General features: G+C 38.5%; 1 protein-coding gene across 3 annotated transcripts in view; it reads left to right on the top strand.

The window, feature by feature from the left end:
• Positions 1-18509, top strand: part of CALCR (calcitonin receptor) — a 2888559-nt gene that overhangs the window by 1808617 nt on the left and 1061433 nt on the right. For 2 of the 3 annotated variants that reach the window (XM_044067646.1, XM_044067645.1), the window contains one exon: positions 7019-7129. The exons of the other annotated variant lie outside the window; for it this stretch is intronic. In XM_044067646.1, coding sequence (XP_043923581.1) covers positions 7019-7129 — 111 coding nt within the window. The remainder of the gene's footprint in view (positions 1-7018; positions 7130-18509) is intronic. 3 annotated transcript variants of the gene reach the window in all.

Raw genomic sequence — 18509 nt, 5'->3', positions numbered from 1 at the left:
AGATGTTTAATATTCTGGAATCAGTAGCATATGCCGAAGCATCCCTTAATGAAGTTCATTGTGCATATAATAGAATAAGGGGATATTATCGTGATTTGTTTCTTGAAAATAAAATAGATCACGATATATATAATTTTATAGATAGAACATTACCAAAAATACCTGTAATGTTCGGCATTCCAAAGATACATAAAGACTTGTTGAACCCCCCAATGAGAGCTTTAATAGACGGTAGGTCCTCCATTACTTATTTCTCAGCTAAACTAGTTGATAAAATGTTGTCTAAATATATGGGGCATTTTCCATTGATTTGTAAGGACTCTTGGTCTTTTTTAGAGGCAATTAGTAATCAACCCTTCAACAGTGAGTTGAATTTCCTCACTGTTGATGTGGTTGACTTATATACCTCCATCCCCCATAATGAAGCACTTGAATGGTTGTCTTTGTTACTATTGGAAATAGGGGCCCCCAATAACGAAATTGATGTAATAATTGGAGTGTTGGACATAGTGTTGTCCTCAAACTACTTTATGTTTGACCAAAAATTTTTTACAAAAAAGGTCGCTATGGGCTCCCCATGTGGAGCAGTGGTGGCGAACTTTTTTATGAGTTATTGGGAGAAACATTTCCTCTTTGCTTCAAGTGACTTGGTAAGACCTATCAAATATTATACGAGATATCTAGATGATATTTTTATTTTATTTGAGGAGATGCAATTGTAGCTGATAATTTTGTGTCAAAATTAATACTACCACAGAATTTTTGAAATTCACTTATAGTTTTGCGGTAACAGGAATAGACTTTCTTGATGTGAAACTCGAGAAAGATTTACAAAAAGGATCGTTTGTCTCAGGAATTTTCAGAAAGCCAACGTGCAATTCATTCTTACATTTTTCTAGTCATCACCCACGTGGACAGAAGAAGGCCATAGTTAAAGGCCAATTCGTCAGGGCAGCGAGAATGTGCAGTACGTTGGACTTATTCTATGCTGAGTGTAATATTCTGACTGATATGTTCCTGAAGCGAAATTACCCTTCAAAATTTGTATATGATATATTGGATGAAGTAGCTACAAAAAGAGAGAATGTTTTTTTTAGGGCTATATTGACAATTAATATAGTGGAGGTTGATTTAACAAATACTTCTCCGCAAGAAATAGGGTTGAACAATGGGAATAGTAGGTTGACCGAAAGAACAAGATTTGATCCGTCTCTTTGTTACATTACTACATTTAGTTTTGATTCCAGAGAAATTGTATCAATTATCCAGAAGAATTGGGATTTCATTTTGGATAATCCCTTGTTAGTTAAAAAACTAGGTACTTGTCCCAAATTTGTGTTTAAGAGGAGTAAAAACTTAAAGGAGTTATTGCAGATTAATAACTACGATAAAAGGTTTAACAGGAAGTTGGGGATGTACTCATGTGGTTTTTGTAACAGATGCAATGTTATAAAGGTTGGGCAAACCTTCACAGTAAGGGGTAGAAAATATACCATTAGAATGCCCCTTAATTGTGAAAGCAAAGCAGTTGTTTACATTGCTTTTTGCAACTGCTGTCCGTCTTTCTATATTGGAAAGACGGACCGCAGGTTGCGTGATCGACTTTATGAGCACCTGTACGCCATGAGAACAAAAAATACTAATAATGCTCTTTCCAAGCATTTAATGGATTTTCCAGGACATAGTTTCTCCTTTATGGCGATAGATCAAATTCATCCATCCATTAGAGGGGGTCCTTTCCCATTATTGTTAGAATTGAGAGAATTGGAATGGCAGTTTAGAACGGATGCCTTCCATGCCCCTGGTTTAAATGACAATTGTAATATTTTACCTGTTCTAAAATTAAGAAGTTACTATTGTTGACTTCTAGTTATTAAAAATAGGAATTATTATTCCTGGTACATCTTGATATGTTTACTTTTGTTTTCCAGATAGGTTTTAATGTAATTTAGAATAATATGAACATTTACATTTTTCTGTTGTACACAGACAAGATTAATTAGTATTTAACATTTGTATTGGTTAGGAATTAATGCTTTGTACCAATAACATTTGATATATGTTATGACGGTTTTAAAAACATGTTTCTTTTAAAAAATGTTTTTTTTAGTGACATCATTTCCTTTGAGTATTTAAGCTTGATTAATTGTTTATTGCTATTTGATCTCTGAAGAAGCCAAGCTACGTTAGCAAGGCGAAAACGCTCAATAATAAAATTTGCGTTCAGCTTTTATTTCTGAGTATTTCGAGTGGTTTGATTTGCTGGAGCAAGGTTCTGTGGCTTTGTTTTCGTATTTTACCTTTCAACACCTGCCCTCTCCCCATTCTTAGAGGGGACCTATATTTTTTTTTATATTTTTTATTTCCTGACATAATGGACTATGCTTCTAATACTTTTGTATATACTGATTGTAACATTTAAGTGTCATTTTTTTTCCCATATTTATTATTTTTATTATTAAATCACTTGTATCACTTCTTGTTTTATTGTTTATATTATGCATTATACTGACAAACTGTATGTATATATGCCTTTTAAATTAAATCTGTACTACTGTGATGTTATCTAACTCCGTAGAGCTTTTTTCCCTAGGCATCCACTGAAAATGGGTATTTATTACCCAGGCGTACTTTCCCAGTAAAGAAATGTCAATAAACAAATAAAGATGTGAGCTTTCCTGTCAGCTTCCCTGTTGACCTCTTTTATTACTTTAAATATTGAAGCCTCTGGATAAGGTTGACCTTCCCGATCAGATTCCCCACTGATTATCGTTTCTTCTTCTTATTATTATTATTATTATTATTATTATTACTTGGAATACTGGAATCTATTTGTAAGACTCAATATCAATTTTTTCTACCCCCCCAAGGCAAATTGTAATTCTTTCTGTGTATGTATTTCAGACTGTCTGTCCAGCTTTGGTCACTGGCCTGCTGATGACTCCATACAACCCTGTCCCCTGCAGCCATTCTGACTTCACGGTTTGCTTCTCATCATGTTACCTTAGAAAACTCCTCTCCTTATCCCTGTAGTCATATTCCTCTAGGATAGACTGGATCAACTCTGCAAAACCCATGTCTTAACATATGTACTATAGAATTAAAGTGTGCTGTTATCAATGACATGTAATGTTTATCTCCCAATAATTCATAATGTACACCTCCTCCCTTAATATACATATGTGCTAAAATAGTCTGTACATACATTATTTTGCTAGAATTGTTTTAAACATTTACTAAAGAGAACAGAACACACTCTTCTTTTTTTGCCCTTCCTTCATGGATATGCTAGGCTCCCCGTATAACTCATTAAGCTATGCTATTCACCCAGCAGGAGGTGTTAGTGAACTAGAAAACATTTTCATTGTACACATTACTTTCACAAACTTCTCATGCCATTTGCATGCAGGTTTATATTAGAGTTCTGTCAATCTAAGCCTAAAAGACCATCTCCTTATCTGAAGTATGATGAGCATACACAGCTCCCTAGAACAGAGATTACACCATGTGTTTCTAGAACGTAATCAGAAAACATACTTAACCTGAATAGTCCATAGCATATGTCCATTATTTACTCACAATTGGTTTTACTACCTTCCTCTTTATTGTTCTTTTATATGGACTTAAAACAAGGAATAATATATATCAACCCATAATGTTGTCCTTACCATATGTTCATATGGAAAGACAAACTTGTGGACCAGATTCATGGACACATACTAAATATCCATTACGTGTACACTAAATGTACATGATCTGTGTTCAAGAACATCCCTACCACAGTTTTTGTGCTGTCTCTTCACTCAGAAAGATTAGACTAAGTATAGATGTAGTCTACATATTGTGGTAACCGTTATGAATCCCCTTTGATATTTAAGGTTGCAAAAAATTCAATAGCATAAGTAAAATTAGGAGGAAGAAGGTGTGAGTTATGCTTGTGTTCATTATTCACTTAGAATGCTATACACTTAGTTTACACTTGGTATACATGTTAATGCATGTGGCCCTTTGTATGAACATTGTGCCTGTGTCTATGCTAGTGGCTCTAAACTCACTTCAGAATTCCCTACAACTGCTGCAACACTTTGTCTTTATACTCTTCTTCTTCACGTTCTTTTCCCACAGCAAAACACCATCATATTTCTCCATTTTCTCCTGTTATGACCTCACGTCAGTCAAAGCAGGTTACTTCTTCTTACCTAGAAAGAATATAGAGAACAAAGTAAGAACCTAGTGAGGCACCATGTCCTCCAACATAAAGGCCCACAGCCACTGGATTCCACTGCCATGCCTAGCTTGTTGCACACTTTTTATAACTCAACCAGCAATCCTTGGAGTCTTGATTATCTGCGTGTTTTTTGACCTGAATGTATCTTCTTTCTCTCCATCTACTACTTCTGGCATATCTTGAATCACTCCCTCTTACATATCACGCCACTTTACTTCCAGTTAGTCCTCTCTCAGTTCACCTCAGCTAGTCCATGATGGCCATAAGGGGTCTTTCAGAGCAAACTGTTTTAAAGCTGTTCCTCTTCCTCCTTGTACTTCTTTTGCATGAATATTTTGTAATGCCAGACCTATTCTTATTAAAACATACACTGGGAAGACAGGACTCTCATCCATTCATCTTACTTTCATGGGGCTTTATATTCCAGTCCTTCTCCGTTGCTTCATCTTAGGAGCTGCTAACTGCCCCTTTTGTGAATTTGAGAGCACAATTGTTGCAACAGTGTATGACTTCATACTCCTCCTCATCTACAGTGTCCCTCTTACCATAGGGGTGGCTGCTCATGCCACTTTTTTGTTCCCTTCATTTTGTGCTCATAAAATCTGACAGCTTCTAGTTTAGTGACACAGTAGCAAACCCACCTTTGACATGTAATTCTTATAATTGCAGGGTATGCTCACCTGCCCACCACCACCTCCTTTTGCTTCAACAGTCATAATACTGGTCTTGTCTCTTCTTTCTGTCAGTGTAAAAAAGCTGAAATGTTTTACATCACTTTTACTAATGCACCACCTTTCACCAGATCCTACTTCCATTCTGCTTGCCTTAAATTCCATTCTATTTTGGTGGCAGTGCATCTTAATGATGATATGTCTGTCACTAGCACCACTTGTTTCGTCTTACCTAGACAGATTATAGAGAACAAAATAACAATGAACCGAAGCATCATTTGTCCTGTCTCTCCAACCTAAAGGGTGGTGATGGGTAGGCTAGTATATCCTGCGATCCATCACTAAATACATAACCCAAGTCTGTACAAATTCTTTAATACTCTCTCCCACTCCTTCAAGCACTATTCTCTGGGCCACGCATTTTATACAACTTTGTCCAACATGGATTTCATTTTCAGTTGCTCATTTTCATGCGCCTCCATCTTTTCTAGCAATCTACTTAGCTTGAATTTCTGCTTCCAGTATAGTTTATCAAGACATCCTGCCTTCTTTTTTATCATATTCTACATTTGTTTGCTTTAGTCATATGTCTGCTGTTGCAAAAATTGATTGTTTTTTTTTTTAAATTACATTATACCTTCCTCCTGACTGACCACATTGTCTCTCATACTTGTATTCACTCCACATTTGAAATAACCAGCTTGCATATTTTCTAAATCCATTTCATTTAAATCAACAGGTGCAGTCAGAACATTCTAGCACTTTCAAGCTCTGCACTGCTTTTGTTCTTTCCCTCCCTCTGCACTCATTAACATTAGCAGTCTGTACGTAATTTATTCATTTGCCAGAGTATTCAGGAATTGGTTTGTGCATGCATCACTTCCCTTATATTCATTTATAAATCAGTTAACCACAATCCCCTTCTGAGTAGCTTAAAATGATCTGCTTTTATGCTACTACTAGTCAACTCTCTTGCTTTGTGATACCTAATTGCATCATGCTAGTCCTCACACGCTGTTCAACAACTATGCATTCAACAAAATGTCCTGCTGTCCTCCAGCCATAGATACATATATGGGAACTATTTATGTGTGACGACCTTCAGCTGATTCACAGTGTTGCAAGACTACTAAAGTATTGCTTCAGGGAAAATGTCCATCCCCTGGTATTGTGTGACCTTGGAGTTGGTATATTTAAGTAGCAGGGGTTATGGAGAGTGGGGGCTTGCCTATGCAAATGTCACTTTAAACAGTTTATTTTGTTAGCATGCTCCACATTTGTTTCTTAGAGCACAAATATTGTTTTGTCAGTATATTTACTTTTGATGTTTTTTTCATCTATTTAGTGAGCATTAATGTTTGGGATTTCAAGTTACTTGAATAGAGGTATATATATATATGTATATATGATTTTGGTAATAGATATGCCAACTCCAAGATTGCACTACAGTGAGTAAAAGGGAACATTTCCTGCGCCACACTGTACCATGATCTCAATTCTAAACATCGGCTTCATATTAGTAAATGTGTACTGACTTTCATTGATATGAATTCATATATTTTCAGTTCAGCATTACGGGCATTAGTAGAACACATGTTCGATCAACCTGTTTTCATCGAACTGCATTTCCACATTTTGATAGTAAACATGTATGTGTGTGTGTGTATATCTATCTATATATATATATATATATATATATATATATATATATATATATATATATATATATATATTTGTGTGTATATGTGTGTGTATATATATATATATATATATATATATGTATTAGATATACATAAATTATAATATATATATATATATATATATATATATATATATATATATATATATATATATATATATATATATATATATATATATATATATTTATATATATAGATGCACAGGACATTGACCTTTAGCATGTTTCACAGTTTAGATCACTATTTTTTTTCTTTTATCTTCAATGTGTGTAATTTTTTTACTTTAATTTTATCAACATCTTAAATCCTTCATACATATTTTATTAAACTTGGGATATTCTTCATTATATCAGAATGATCATATTTTCTGGAAGTAAGTATCACTTATAGCTTAGTGATGCAATGTTTTCTTCTGCCAGGTCTATACTGTAATCGAACCTGGGACGGATGGCTATGTTGGGATGATATACCAGCAGGATCTCATAGTTCCCAGAGCTGTCCGGATTATTTCCATGACTTTGATACCACAGGTAATTCTTATATCTTCTTGTTTTAATGCACAAAGACACATACAGACTCAATTTTTGTACCCTCACCTTATTAGGTAAAACTCCTGAAATGTAAACAGCATATGATATATTGATATATATATTCACAATGGAATTACATTATCACTGGTGAATGCTATCAGTACCTCTTTATTTCAGTTTTTGGACCAAACCTGCTTGTAGCCTAAATGAGTGTTATAGTATAACCATTCAGTTTTGCTGTCAAAAGTGTGTCATCATCATCTTCTTTCGGTTGTTCCCGTTAGGGGTCGCCACAGTGGATCATCTGTTTCCATTTCTTCCTGTCCTCTGCATCTTGCTCTGTCACACCAACCACCTGCATATCCTCTTTCACCACATCCATAAACCTTATCTTAGGCCTTTCTCTTTTCCTGTTACCTGGTAGCTTCATCCTTAGCATCTTTTTTCCCAATATACTCAGCATCCCTCCTCAGCACATGTCCAAACCAATGTAATCGTGCCTCTCTGGCTTTGTCTCCAAACCATCCAACCTGGGATGACCCTGTAATGTACTTATTCCTAATCCTGTCCACCCTTGTCACACCCAGTGCAAACCTTACCATCTTTAACACTGCCACATCCAGCTCAAACTCCTGCCTTTATGTCAGAGCCACTGTCTCCAACCCATTTAACATAGCTGGTCTCACTACCCTCTTGTAGACCTTCCCTTTCACTCTTACTGGTACTTGTCTGTCACAAATCACTCCTGACACTCTTCTCCACCCACTCCATCCTGCCTGTAGTTTCTTCTTCACCTCTCTTCTACACTCACCATTACTCTGAACTGTTGATCCCAAGTATTTAAACTCATCCACCTTCGCCACCTCTACTCCCAGCATCCTCACCATTCCTCTATCCTCCATCTCATTCACACACATATATTCTGCCTTAGTCCTGCTGACCTTCATTCCTCTTGTCTCTAGAGCATATCTCCATCTCTCCAGGGTCATCTCCACCTGTTCCCTACTCTCACTACAGATCACAATGTCATCGGCAAACATCATAGTCCACGGGGACTCCTGTCTGATTTCATCTGTCAACCAAAGTGTGTAGTGATTGAAAATGTTTTGTTAAAGAAAATGAACTACATGCAGAGACAAATTCCTAGGAACTGTATAATGAATTTTGTTCATACTAAATGGTGAAACTGAATGGGTTTATATGAAAGTCACTCTCTTAGTATAATTACAATACAAAAAATAGTATGTTCAAATATTGTCCTAAATATGTAACAACAGGGTTATATTAAAACAACTGATGCCCTAAGCAGAGAATAACAATGGTGCCCTCTCAGTACCCCCATTGCTTAGCTGACAAGACAGTAGCACTCAGTAAGTGCTAAAGATGAAATATGAGTTCCAAAGTTTTTTAAACCGTTTTTTAGTTTTCTTTCAGACAGCCCTCCAGGACTGATCTCACAACTGCATTAAATATTATTTGTTTTTATTGGTACATAGGTTCACATGCAAGTACTAGGCTAGCTGCCTTTCTGGACCATTTTAAGCCTAGCTATTTTCCCTTGGGGTGAATCAGACCTTGTATGTGTTGTTTGTGAGGTAAGCATGTTAGTCATTATAAAAAAAACTGCAATACCTAAGATTTATGCTACTGACTTTAGTACTGCTTGGTATGCAATTTTTTTTATGATGCAACCTCTCATAGGTTCATAGTTATTTACTAGGCTATGTGTCTTCATAAGCTATTTTAAGCCTAACCAGTGTCCCTCAAAGATGAGAAACAAATCCTATACCTTGTGTCTGTGAGATAAACACTTTAACCACTATGCCAAACACTGTACATTAAAATGGCACTGAGCAATATAAACAAATGATTTATTTATTTATTTATTTAATTTTACATTTGTTGATCAGGATAGTTTGACTGGATACATGCCCATTTTCAGTGGAGGCCTGAGTAGAAAAGCTCCAGTTATACAGATAATAATACACAAAAAGAGTAAAGCATGATTTACAAAATATATTAAGCATTGACCTCAAGAGACTAGAAAGATTCACAGTGTATCATTTTTTAAAAAAATGTTTAAAATAAAATAAAATAAAATTATAAATAAATAAATAAGGGTGACCAATTCTACTGTGTAATGTTACTGTTATCCAAATGGTAAGTGTGACCAGAATGTTTAAGGCTATTTAGAAGTGGCCTGCACAGTATCACCAAATACATATGCAAGTACCCTAAGAGCTTATATATCTCTGCACAAACCAGCCACAATTAAAAAGCTTTAATATATTTAATAATAAATACAAGAACAAGACAATATTCAATAACTCAATACAGTGAAAACAGAGTTCAGAATCAAAGGAAGTAGTTTAAAACAACATCGCAGGATAGTCTCACATAAATACAGAAAGCATCTCGACTGATCTTACTATTTTCCTATCTGTCTCTAAGAGAGATACTAAGACCTAAGTCATACAGAGCAAGGCAAGTGCTGGTGAGATGTTTCTCTCTGAGATAGTTCTTAAATTAATAATACACATCACTGCTGGGTTAGCGGGGTGACATGACTGTTTGACACCTGTCTCTAGTTCCCAGGCTAAACAGATACCAACAAAATTTAACATGTATCTATGAAAAATACTGATCTCTTTGAAGCTGACACTTATCTTTAAGAAGCTTGGCTGAAACTGGAAGTCATAAAACACTTTTACATTTTGACCTAGTAATTATTTCTGTCTTAAGACGATAAAAAGAAACTCTAGCTGTAGACATTCTGTCTTATAGTTGTGATAAAAACAATCATAAAACTCTTTACTTATTTTCTCAGAGTTTGCAAGTTAACTCTGTATGTCCCAGTTTCTACTATGAAAACATACATTTGCAAAGGCATATAGTCCATATACATTTCTGCTCTTTTCCAGCAGTGTGCACTGTGGTTACATTTGTGACGCTCAGCAGATAACATAGAGGCTACTTACATTTATAGGCAAGCCTATGGATCATATTAATATTTACAATGACATAGCATTATTTACAAACAACATTCTAGCTGGCTGGGCTGGCAGCCTTCGCAATTCTCCCCCCTTGAAAACTCAAGCTAGTTTATCAAGTGACCCATGAGAAATGTTGCTTGTGAGGGTTGACCATATCTGGGAATACCTTACCCCATTTTCTGTCTTGAGAGCCTATCTGCATTGCCATTGCTAACCCCACTGCAGTGCTGCACTATCATATCATATGCTTGCAATCCTAGGCTCCACCTTAGTAACTTGGCATTTTGCTGGCTGGATCGATGTAGCCATGTTAAGGGATTGTGGTCTGTAACTACAGTGAATTTCCTTCCATACAGATAAGGCTGAAGTTTCTGCTGTGCCCACACTATGGCTAGACATTCCTTTTCTACAGCTGCAAAGCATTCCTCCCTGGGTTGGAGCTTATGACTGAGATAAACCACTGGGTGCTCTTCTCCCTCTGAAGAAATCTAGCTAAATACAGCCCCCACCCAATTGTTTGAAGCATCCACCTGCACAACACATTCTTTGCTGTAATCTAGACTGACTAACACAGAGGGTCTTCCCAAAGCTTCTATAAGCTTCTGGAATGCCTGCTCACATGCTGTGGTCCACACTACCTTATCTGGCCTGTTTTTTTTTTGTTAGGTCTGTGAGGGGAGCAGCTATGATACTATAACTGGGGATGAACATTTTGTAGTACCCCGCTGTCCCTAAAAATGCCCTCACCTGCTTTTTGGTAACAGGTACAGGACATGCCTAAATGGCTTCCACTTTAACATATTCTGGCCTGATCTTACCACTCCCCACTCTATGTCCTAAGTAGGAGACCTCTGCCATATCCACCTATCATTTGCTGGGCTTAATGGTCAACCATGCCCTCTGTAGTCTGCCCAGCACCTCCTGACATGCTGAAGGTGCTCTTGCTAGGAATGGCTGTGGATGACAATATCATCTAGGTAAACAGGGGCAAAATCTCCTGCTCCTGTTAGGATATGATCTTCCAGCCTCTGGAAGGTTGCTGGGGCATTTTTCATCCCAAAGGACATTTTTGTGAACTCATACAAGCCAAAAGGACTTACAAAGGCTGATCTTTCATTAGCACTGGCAGTCAAGGGCACCTGCCAGTACCCCTTGGTAAGATCAATGATAGTAAGATACTTAGCCCCATGCTGCTGCTCTAGGGCTTCATCTGTCCAAGACATGGGGAAAGCATCTGACTCTGTGTGACTATTTAGTTTCCTGTAGAACACATTAAACCTGGTGCCGCCATCCTTCTTTGGTAGCAGCACCACTGGGAAGGCCCAGGGACTGCTGGACTCCTGAATTACCCATAGTTCCAACATTTCCTGTATCTCCTCCCTCCGAGTCTGTTTGACTCTCTCAGGCATCCTATTAGGCATCTGCCTAATAGGCCTTTGGGATCCTGTATCCACATGGTGCTGCACCAGGTGGATGCACCCTGGTTTCCCAGTGAACATGCCCCCAAACTCCTGTAACACTGCTTCTTGAACCTGGGTAGGAGATAGCTGCTGGGACATTGCTACCCCTTCCAATGAGGTCAGTCCAAGCCTCACTAAGGAGATCAGTCACCAGATCTCCCACAGACTCCTTCTGCAGTCCACTGCAAATACTCAGCACAAGAGCATCGCTATCATGGTAAGTTTTCATCATATTAACATGGTACAATTTGTGCCCCTGCCTCCTGCCTAGCAGTTCCACCATGTAGTTAACATCACCGACCTTCCTTACCACCTTGTAGGGTCCCTCCTAAGCTGCCTGCAGCTTGTTGTGTCTGAAAGGAATGAGAATCATTACCTGCTGCCCTAAAGCATACTATCTAGTCCAAGCATTCCTGTCATACCACACCTTTTTCTGCTGTTGGGCTTCTGCCAGGTTCCCCTGGGCCAAGCCCATGAGTTCCCTGAGCATTGTCCTGAGGTTTAGAACATATACCACAACAGACACCTTGTGGGATTCATATTTACCTTCCCAGTCATCTCAAATTAAATCTAGAGGTCCCCTTACCCTATGCCCATACAACTCAAAGGATGAAAAACCTATGGATTCCTGGTGAACTTCTCTGTAAGCAAACAGTAGATGGGGCAAATATTCTTCCCAATCCCTCTTAAACTGGTTTGCGAATGCCTGTAGCATCATCTGGAGTATAGAGTTTAACCTGTAGTCTGGGGGTGGTGGGGGTGGTCTTTAGGTGCTTCACCCCACAGTACTTCCACAGACAAGTCAGCAGGTCTGACATGAAATTGGCTCCTCTGTCAGTCAGTATTTCTTATGGGAAACCTACCCTGCTGAAAATCTCTAACAAAGCATTTGCCACCTTTTCTGCCTCAATGGAGGACAGATCCACTGGCTCAGGGTACCTTGTACCATAATCTACTACCACTAGAATATACTCTTTTCCCAGTGGAATTTGGGGTACTCAGAGTCCTCACAATATCCATATCTACTCTCTGAAGTGGCTCCTCAATCACAAGCAAAGTCATCAAAGGAGCTCTCACCTTGTCTCCTGCCTTGCCTACCATTTGGCACTGCTCACAGGTCCTGCAGTACCCTGTGACATCTCTGGAAATTCCAGGCCAATAGAAGTTCTGCATAATATGTCTTTTTGTACATTTTATGCCCATATGACCTGCAAAGGGAATATCATGGGCTATGGCTAGAAGTGCCAGATGGTCAGGCTCTAGGCACTACCAACTGCTGTATTTTCTCACACTCTAGCCCTCCCTCATGAGTCCACTCTCTCTACAGTAATCCTTTGTCCCAGTATACAGACCCCCCCTTCCCTTGAGAATCAGGTGCCTCACTAGCTACTTACCTCAGGCCTTGTAATGTAGGGTCTGAGAGCTGAGCCTGTCTCAGCTCACTCTTTGTAAGCCTTCCCAGCTCCCCTTCCACAGGAATTCTGGTATCCTCTGACAGTGGTGCCTCACTGTCAGCCTGGGTACTACTACTCACCTCTGCCCTTGCAGTCACTCTGTCCAAGGGAACATCAGTACCCACAAACAGCTGTGGCTCACCTTCAGTCTCACTGATACAGGGTAGCTCCCTCCCTGAAGTAACCACCTCTCCAGTTCTAGCTGCAAGTGTGTAGTCGGTCTGTGTCTCCCCTAGGCTACCAGACCCACATGCTTGTCTCCAAGCCTGACTCCCTGTAACTGCATAAACACACTGTACTGCATTATCAAACTCATTCCCTATCAGGACATCTGCAGGGATATCCTCACACACACCTACTTGCTGGCTTCCTTTTCCACCCTTTCAGTCAAGGAGAACCCTAGCCAAAGGTATTTGGAATGGGGTCCCTCCTAAAGCTCTGATTGGAGTAGACTGCCCAGGCAAGTGGTGCTCCTCTGTAACCATTCCAGGCTCCACAATTGTTAGGTCAGAGGCTGTATCTCTTTTAGCAATGGTCTTTTTGCCATTTACTAAAATAGGATATAACCTCTTGTGGTAGTTTGGTACCCCTGTTGTCTTGAGGCAACTTACTGTTGGCATTTTGTCATTCCCACTTACTGGCTGTCCCACCTTTTGTTCCCCACCTTGTCTCTGTGGACATCTATATGCTACATGGCCCCACTGGTTGCATTTAAAACATTTAACTCCAGATCCTGGACATGTACCTGGACTACTGGCTTCTCCTGCTACTGGCAGATTCTGTTGGGGCAGTCTGGGTTGCCCACCATGGGTTCCCTTAGACCCATGAGCAGCACTGGGTGTCCCTTTCCTGTGCAGTGATGCCCTGCTTGCTAGGTATAGGTCTCCCTTCTTCCCCAACTCATCAACAGTAAGTCATTGTCTATTAGCTAACCAGATCCTCACCAAAAGGCCTGCCAGCCCTTCAAAAGTGGTGACCTGACATCCACTCACCCACCTATGAAAATAAGTGCTTAGTTCAGCAACATATTCACACACACTTTCATCTTCCTTATGTCTATACTCACAAAACTTTTTCGTATAAGCTTCAGGTGTTAGCTTAAAAAATTCTAGCAAACAATTCTTTACAACATTATAATTTAGACAGTCATTATCAGACAGTTTGGTCAGAACAGTTACAGCTTTACCATGGAGTAAGCAGGTCAGGAACTGTACCCGGAGCCCTTGGTCAACATTATAATGTTTACATACCCTCTCAAACATATGAATGAAACTATCACAATTATTGCCCCCTGTAAACTATGGAAGAAATTTACTGACCTTTATTGCATCTGGGGTTCAGTTAGTCCCTTCCTCATTACCTCCATGACTTTGGCAAAGAGTCAGCATCTCCTTTTCATGTTGCCCCTGCAACTCCTTCTCCACAGCTGCCAGGTGTAGCAGTTTCTCATTTTCCTCAGTCTCTAGATGCTTCAGTCTCTCTGCTGCCTCTATTTCCAAATGCTTGGCCTCTAGCTCAAGCCCCTTTAACTCCAGATGGATTTTTAAGTCTTCTGTGGAAAGATTGAGCTGTCCATTCTCTGAGAGTTGCACATCTCTATGGCCAGTCTGATCGTCCTCTAAGTTGCTATTCTCTGATGCAGCTACGACTAAAGCTGCAATCATGTCTGCCTTAGTCAGGTTGGCATGCACCAGTCCTTTAGCCTGGCACATATCAGCCAACTTGTCAGCCTGCTGTACTCCTCTACTGATATGCTTGCCTGCTCTTCCTGATTAACTAAGTGAACAAAAGAAATAAAACAGTTGTGATATGAACTCTGAATGTTCACTGCATGGCTGATTTAGAGTATAAAAACACCTTCAGCGATCACTGTACACAAGCTACAATAATTCAATATCCACATCACTACAAGCCAATTAATATGTGATGTGGCTAACCCACGACCAACCAATTATGTGATGTGGATATCCCACCACTACCAACCAATTAATATGTGATGTGGGTATCTCACCACTATCTACCAATTAATATGTGATGTGGCTATCCCATCACTGCCAAACAATTAATATGTGATGCTCTTGCACTGACTCAGTAATCAAGGAGCCTCAGTCCTCACCACTAACACCAGTGAGGGACATGCACATTGGGAGGATGATAAGTACACACACAGTAAAGTACAATTTCCCTTAAGAGCACAAAGAGATCAAAGTCAGTCTGGGGCTGGTTTCTCTCTTTCTCCAGATCCCCAGTAAGACTCCCCACTGGCACAACTATAGGGTTAAGATCTCAGCTGAGTGATCAAGCCAAAACCTCCAGCACCCTCTCTATCCAGCCAGGTGTTTCCCTGTCCAGGTAGCTGACACACACACACACACACACACACACACACACACACACACACGCACGCACTTTGAGATTTGATCTATATACAAACACACAGACACTCCTGGGGAAGGCTGGCACAGGTTCACTAGCTATGTCTCCTTCTGCTCAGACTATACAGTAGTACCACCTGCCACCAACCACCCTTACCAGCTACTATAAGGCCCTTAAAAAGGGTGACCAATTCTATTGTGTAATGTTACTGTTATCCAAATGGTAAGTGTGACCAGAACTTTTAAGTCTATTTAGAAGTGGCCTGTATAGTATCACCAAATACATATGCAAGTATGCTAAAAGATTGTATATCTCTACAGAAATCAGCCACAATTAAAAGGTTTACATATATGTAATAATAAATAATAAAGAACCAGACAATATTCAGTAACTTAATACAGTGACAACATAGTTCAAAATCACATGAAATACTTTAAGACAACATTGCAGGACAGTCTCACATAAATACAGAAAACTTCTAGACTGATCTTACTATTTTTCTATCTCTAAGAAAGATACTATGATCTAAGTCATACTTATAGAGCAAGGCACTGGCTGGTGAGATGTTTACAGGTCCAGAGACAAATACAAAATGCACTGACTTTCTCTTTGAGATAGTTCTTAAATTAATAATGCACATTACTGCTGGGTTAGCTAGATGACATGACTATTTGACACCTGCCTCTAGTTCCCAGGCTAAACACATACCAACAGAATATTAACATGTCTCTATGAAAAATACTTATCTCTTAGAAGCTGACACATCTCTTAGAAGCTTGCCTGAGACTGGAAGTCATAAAACAATTAAAACTTTTACATTTTAAAACTAGTAATTATTCCTGGCGTAAGACAATATAAAGAAACTCTAGCTGTAGACATTCTGTCTTCTAGCTGTGGTAAACACAATAGTAAAATGCTTTACTTATTTTCTCAGAGTTTGCAAATTAACTCTGTATGTCCCAATTTCTACTATGAACACATACATTTGCACAGGCCTATAGTCCATATACATTTCTGCTCTTTTCCAGCAGGGAGCACTGTGGTTACATTTTTGAAGCTCAGCACATAACAAACAGGTCACTTACATTTGTAGACATGCCTGTGGAGCATATTAATGTTTACAATGACATTGAATTATTTATAAATGCTACATTAATGATTTCTACTTACTAGGGAAATGTCATTGGAAGGAACAGGTGGTAGGAAATGTGTGATCTCCTGTTTGCAGAATATTTAAAGACAAATTCCAGGGAGTAAATTTGGAGACAGATTAAGAATGGGAACAGGACCTACAGTTAATAAGTGGTATAATTAAATTACAGGCTTAAAACGTATCTCACAAAAGAAGGTTTTATAAAATTATACAAGGAAGCAAAAGTTATCACGATTTCATAAGGAATGAAGACTTGGAAGAAGTACATGTGAACAAAATGCAGCAGTTTCACACATGGTAACATTACAGGAAAATAAAGGAAAATTTTTGTGCATGCCAGAGGTACCAAAAATGAAACAGGAGTCTGTTCAGTGTGTCACATCATAAGAAAGAGGAATGGTGAGAAGGAACATCTTTGCAGATTGTTTCTTACATGCTTTTTGCCAAATCAGAAGAGAAATGGAAGCCACTAGAAAATTAGCATACAAGGAGCCTGATAATAACAATTCATAATATAAAGGATCAGCTACACAAACAAAAAAATAAAAAAATAAAAAAACTTGTAGAGTGTCTTTAATAGGAAATGAAGTAAAGATAATTGAATTATTAGAGTACAGATTTTTTTTTTTGGTTTGTAGCAATACTAGGATACATGTTTAATAGCAGAGTATAGAAGCCTAAAATACTGGAAGATTTAAATATAACAAGATTTTACATTAATAGACTTGGAAGCAAGATAAGACTGAAAAATTACAAATCAGTTCAACTTTAGGTGTTCAAGAGAAAGGTTATAAAAATGTGTGGCTGCCTTCCCTAAGGGTGAAATGAGAAAAAAATAATATGTTGATATTTTCAGCTGCATGCTTAAAACACAGAAGATCTAAGCAACTGCCCCCATCCCCAGTTCCCTACTACCTACTCCAGAATACTGTCACACATCCTTCATTGTAATTTGTTTGTTTTAAACTAGAATTTCACACTGAGCTAATTGGAGGAAGGGCACTGAGCCAACTAATCCGTAATACATAACATTAAGTATCCTGTTTTTTTTTTGCTTATTGTTACGAGTTATTTATAGCACTTTTATTATCTGCATATACTTTTCTAGCTAGTTTCACTGTGTGGGAGGGATTATTTAGAAATTTTCTACAATTGTTAAGCATCTGGTTGGGTTTGTTTGTCTGATTTCCTTCTAAGGAGTGTATCAAATAACTTGTTTGCAGTTAAAAGCATTTTCTAGTGTCTCCTTTCTCCTTTATCTGTTAAATCATTTCTGCAGTTTTATTCTACCCAAGTAGTGTGTGTAGTGTAGCATTGCCCATATTCAGGCTTGTGTTTTGGGCTTGTTTGTTAGTAGAGGCTGTGTGTCTAAGCACATGTTCCAGGCCATCATAGTTTAGCCAAAGCCAGTGTAGCATTTCAGTGAGAGTGATTTTTTTATGGTCATTGGCTGATTGGGGTTACCTGAACTACGGCTTGGAGTAAGCACCTCATTGGTTCTTTCAAGATTTTTTTTTAAACTTGTTTCAGGTTTTAACTTTGTTACTTAAGAAGTTAACTTGTGAGTGTTTCTGCCATTTCACACTGAGATAATCAGAGGAAGGGCACTGAGCCAACTAATCTGTGATATATAACATGAAGTATCCTGTTTTTTTGCTTATTTTTACGAGTTATTTATAGCACTTTTATTGTCTACATATACTTTTCTAGTTAGTATCACTGTGTGTGAGGTATTGACTAGAAATATATCTGGTTGGGTTTGTTTCTACTGATTTCATAGGTTCATAGGTTCATACTAGGCTATCTGCCCTAGGGCATTTATAAGCCTAGCCAGAATGTGTTTTGCTTTCGCCACCCATTTTAAATTTATTTTGCTATGCCCTTTTTCGAGGTTAGTATACTGTGCCTCTGTCTAACAGTGACACAGAAGTGATACCCGGGGTA

This window comes from Protopterus annectens, chromosome 3.part1 (genome assembly GCF_019279795.1).
Source record: "Protopterus annectens isolate FY-2018-M chromosome 3.part1, PAN1.0, whole genome shotgun sequence".
Classification (NCBI taxonomy): domain Eukaryota; kingdom Metazoa; phylum Chordata; order Ceratodontiformes; family Protopteridae; genus Protopterus; species Protopterus annectens.
The sequence above is the reverse complement of the archived record's forward strand: the minus strand, read 5'-3'. Positions and strand labels throughout refer to the sequence as shown.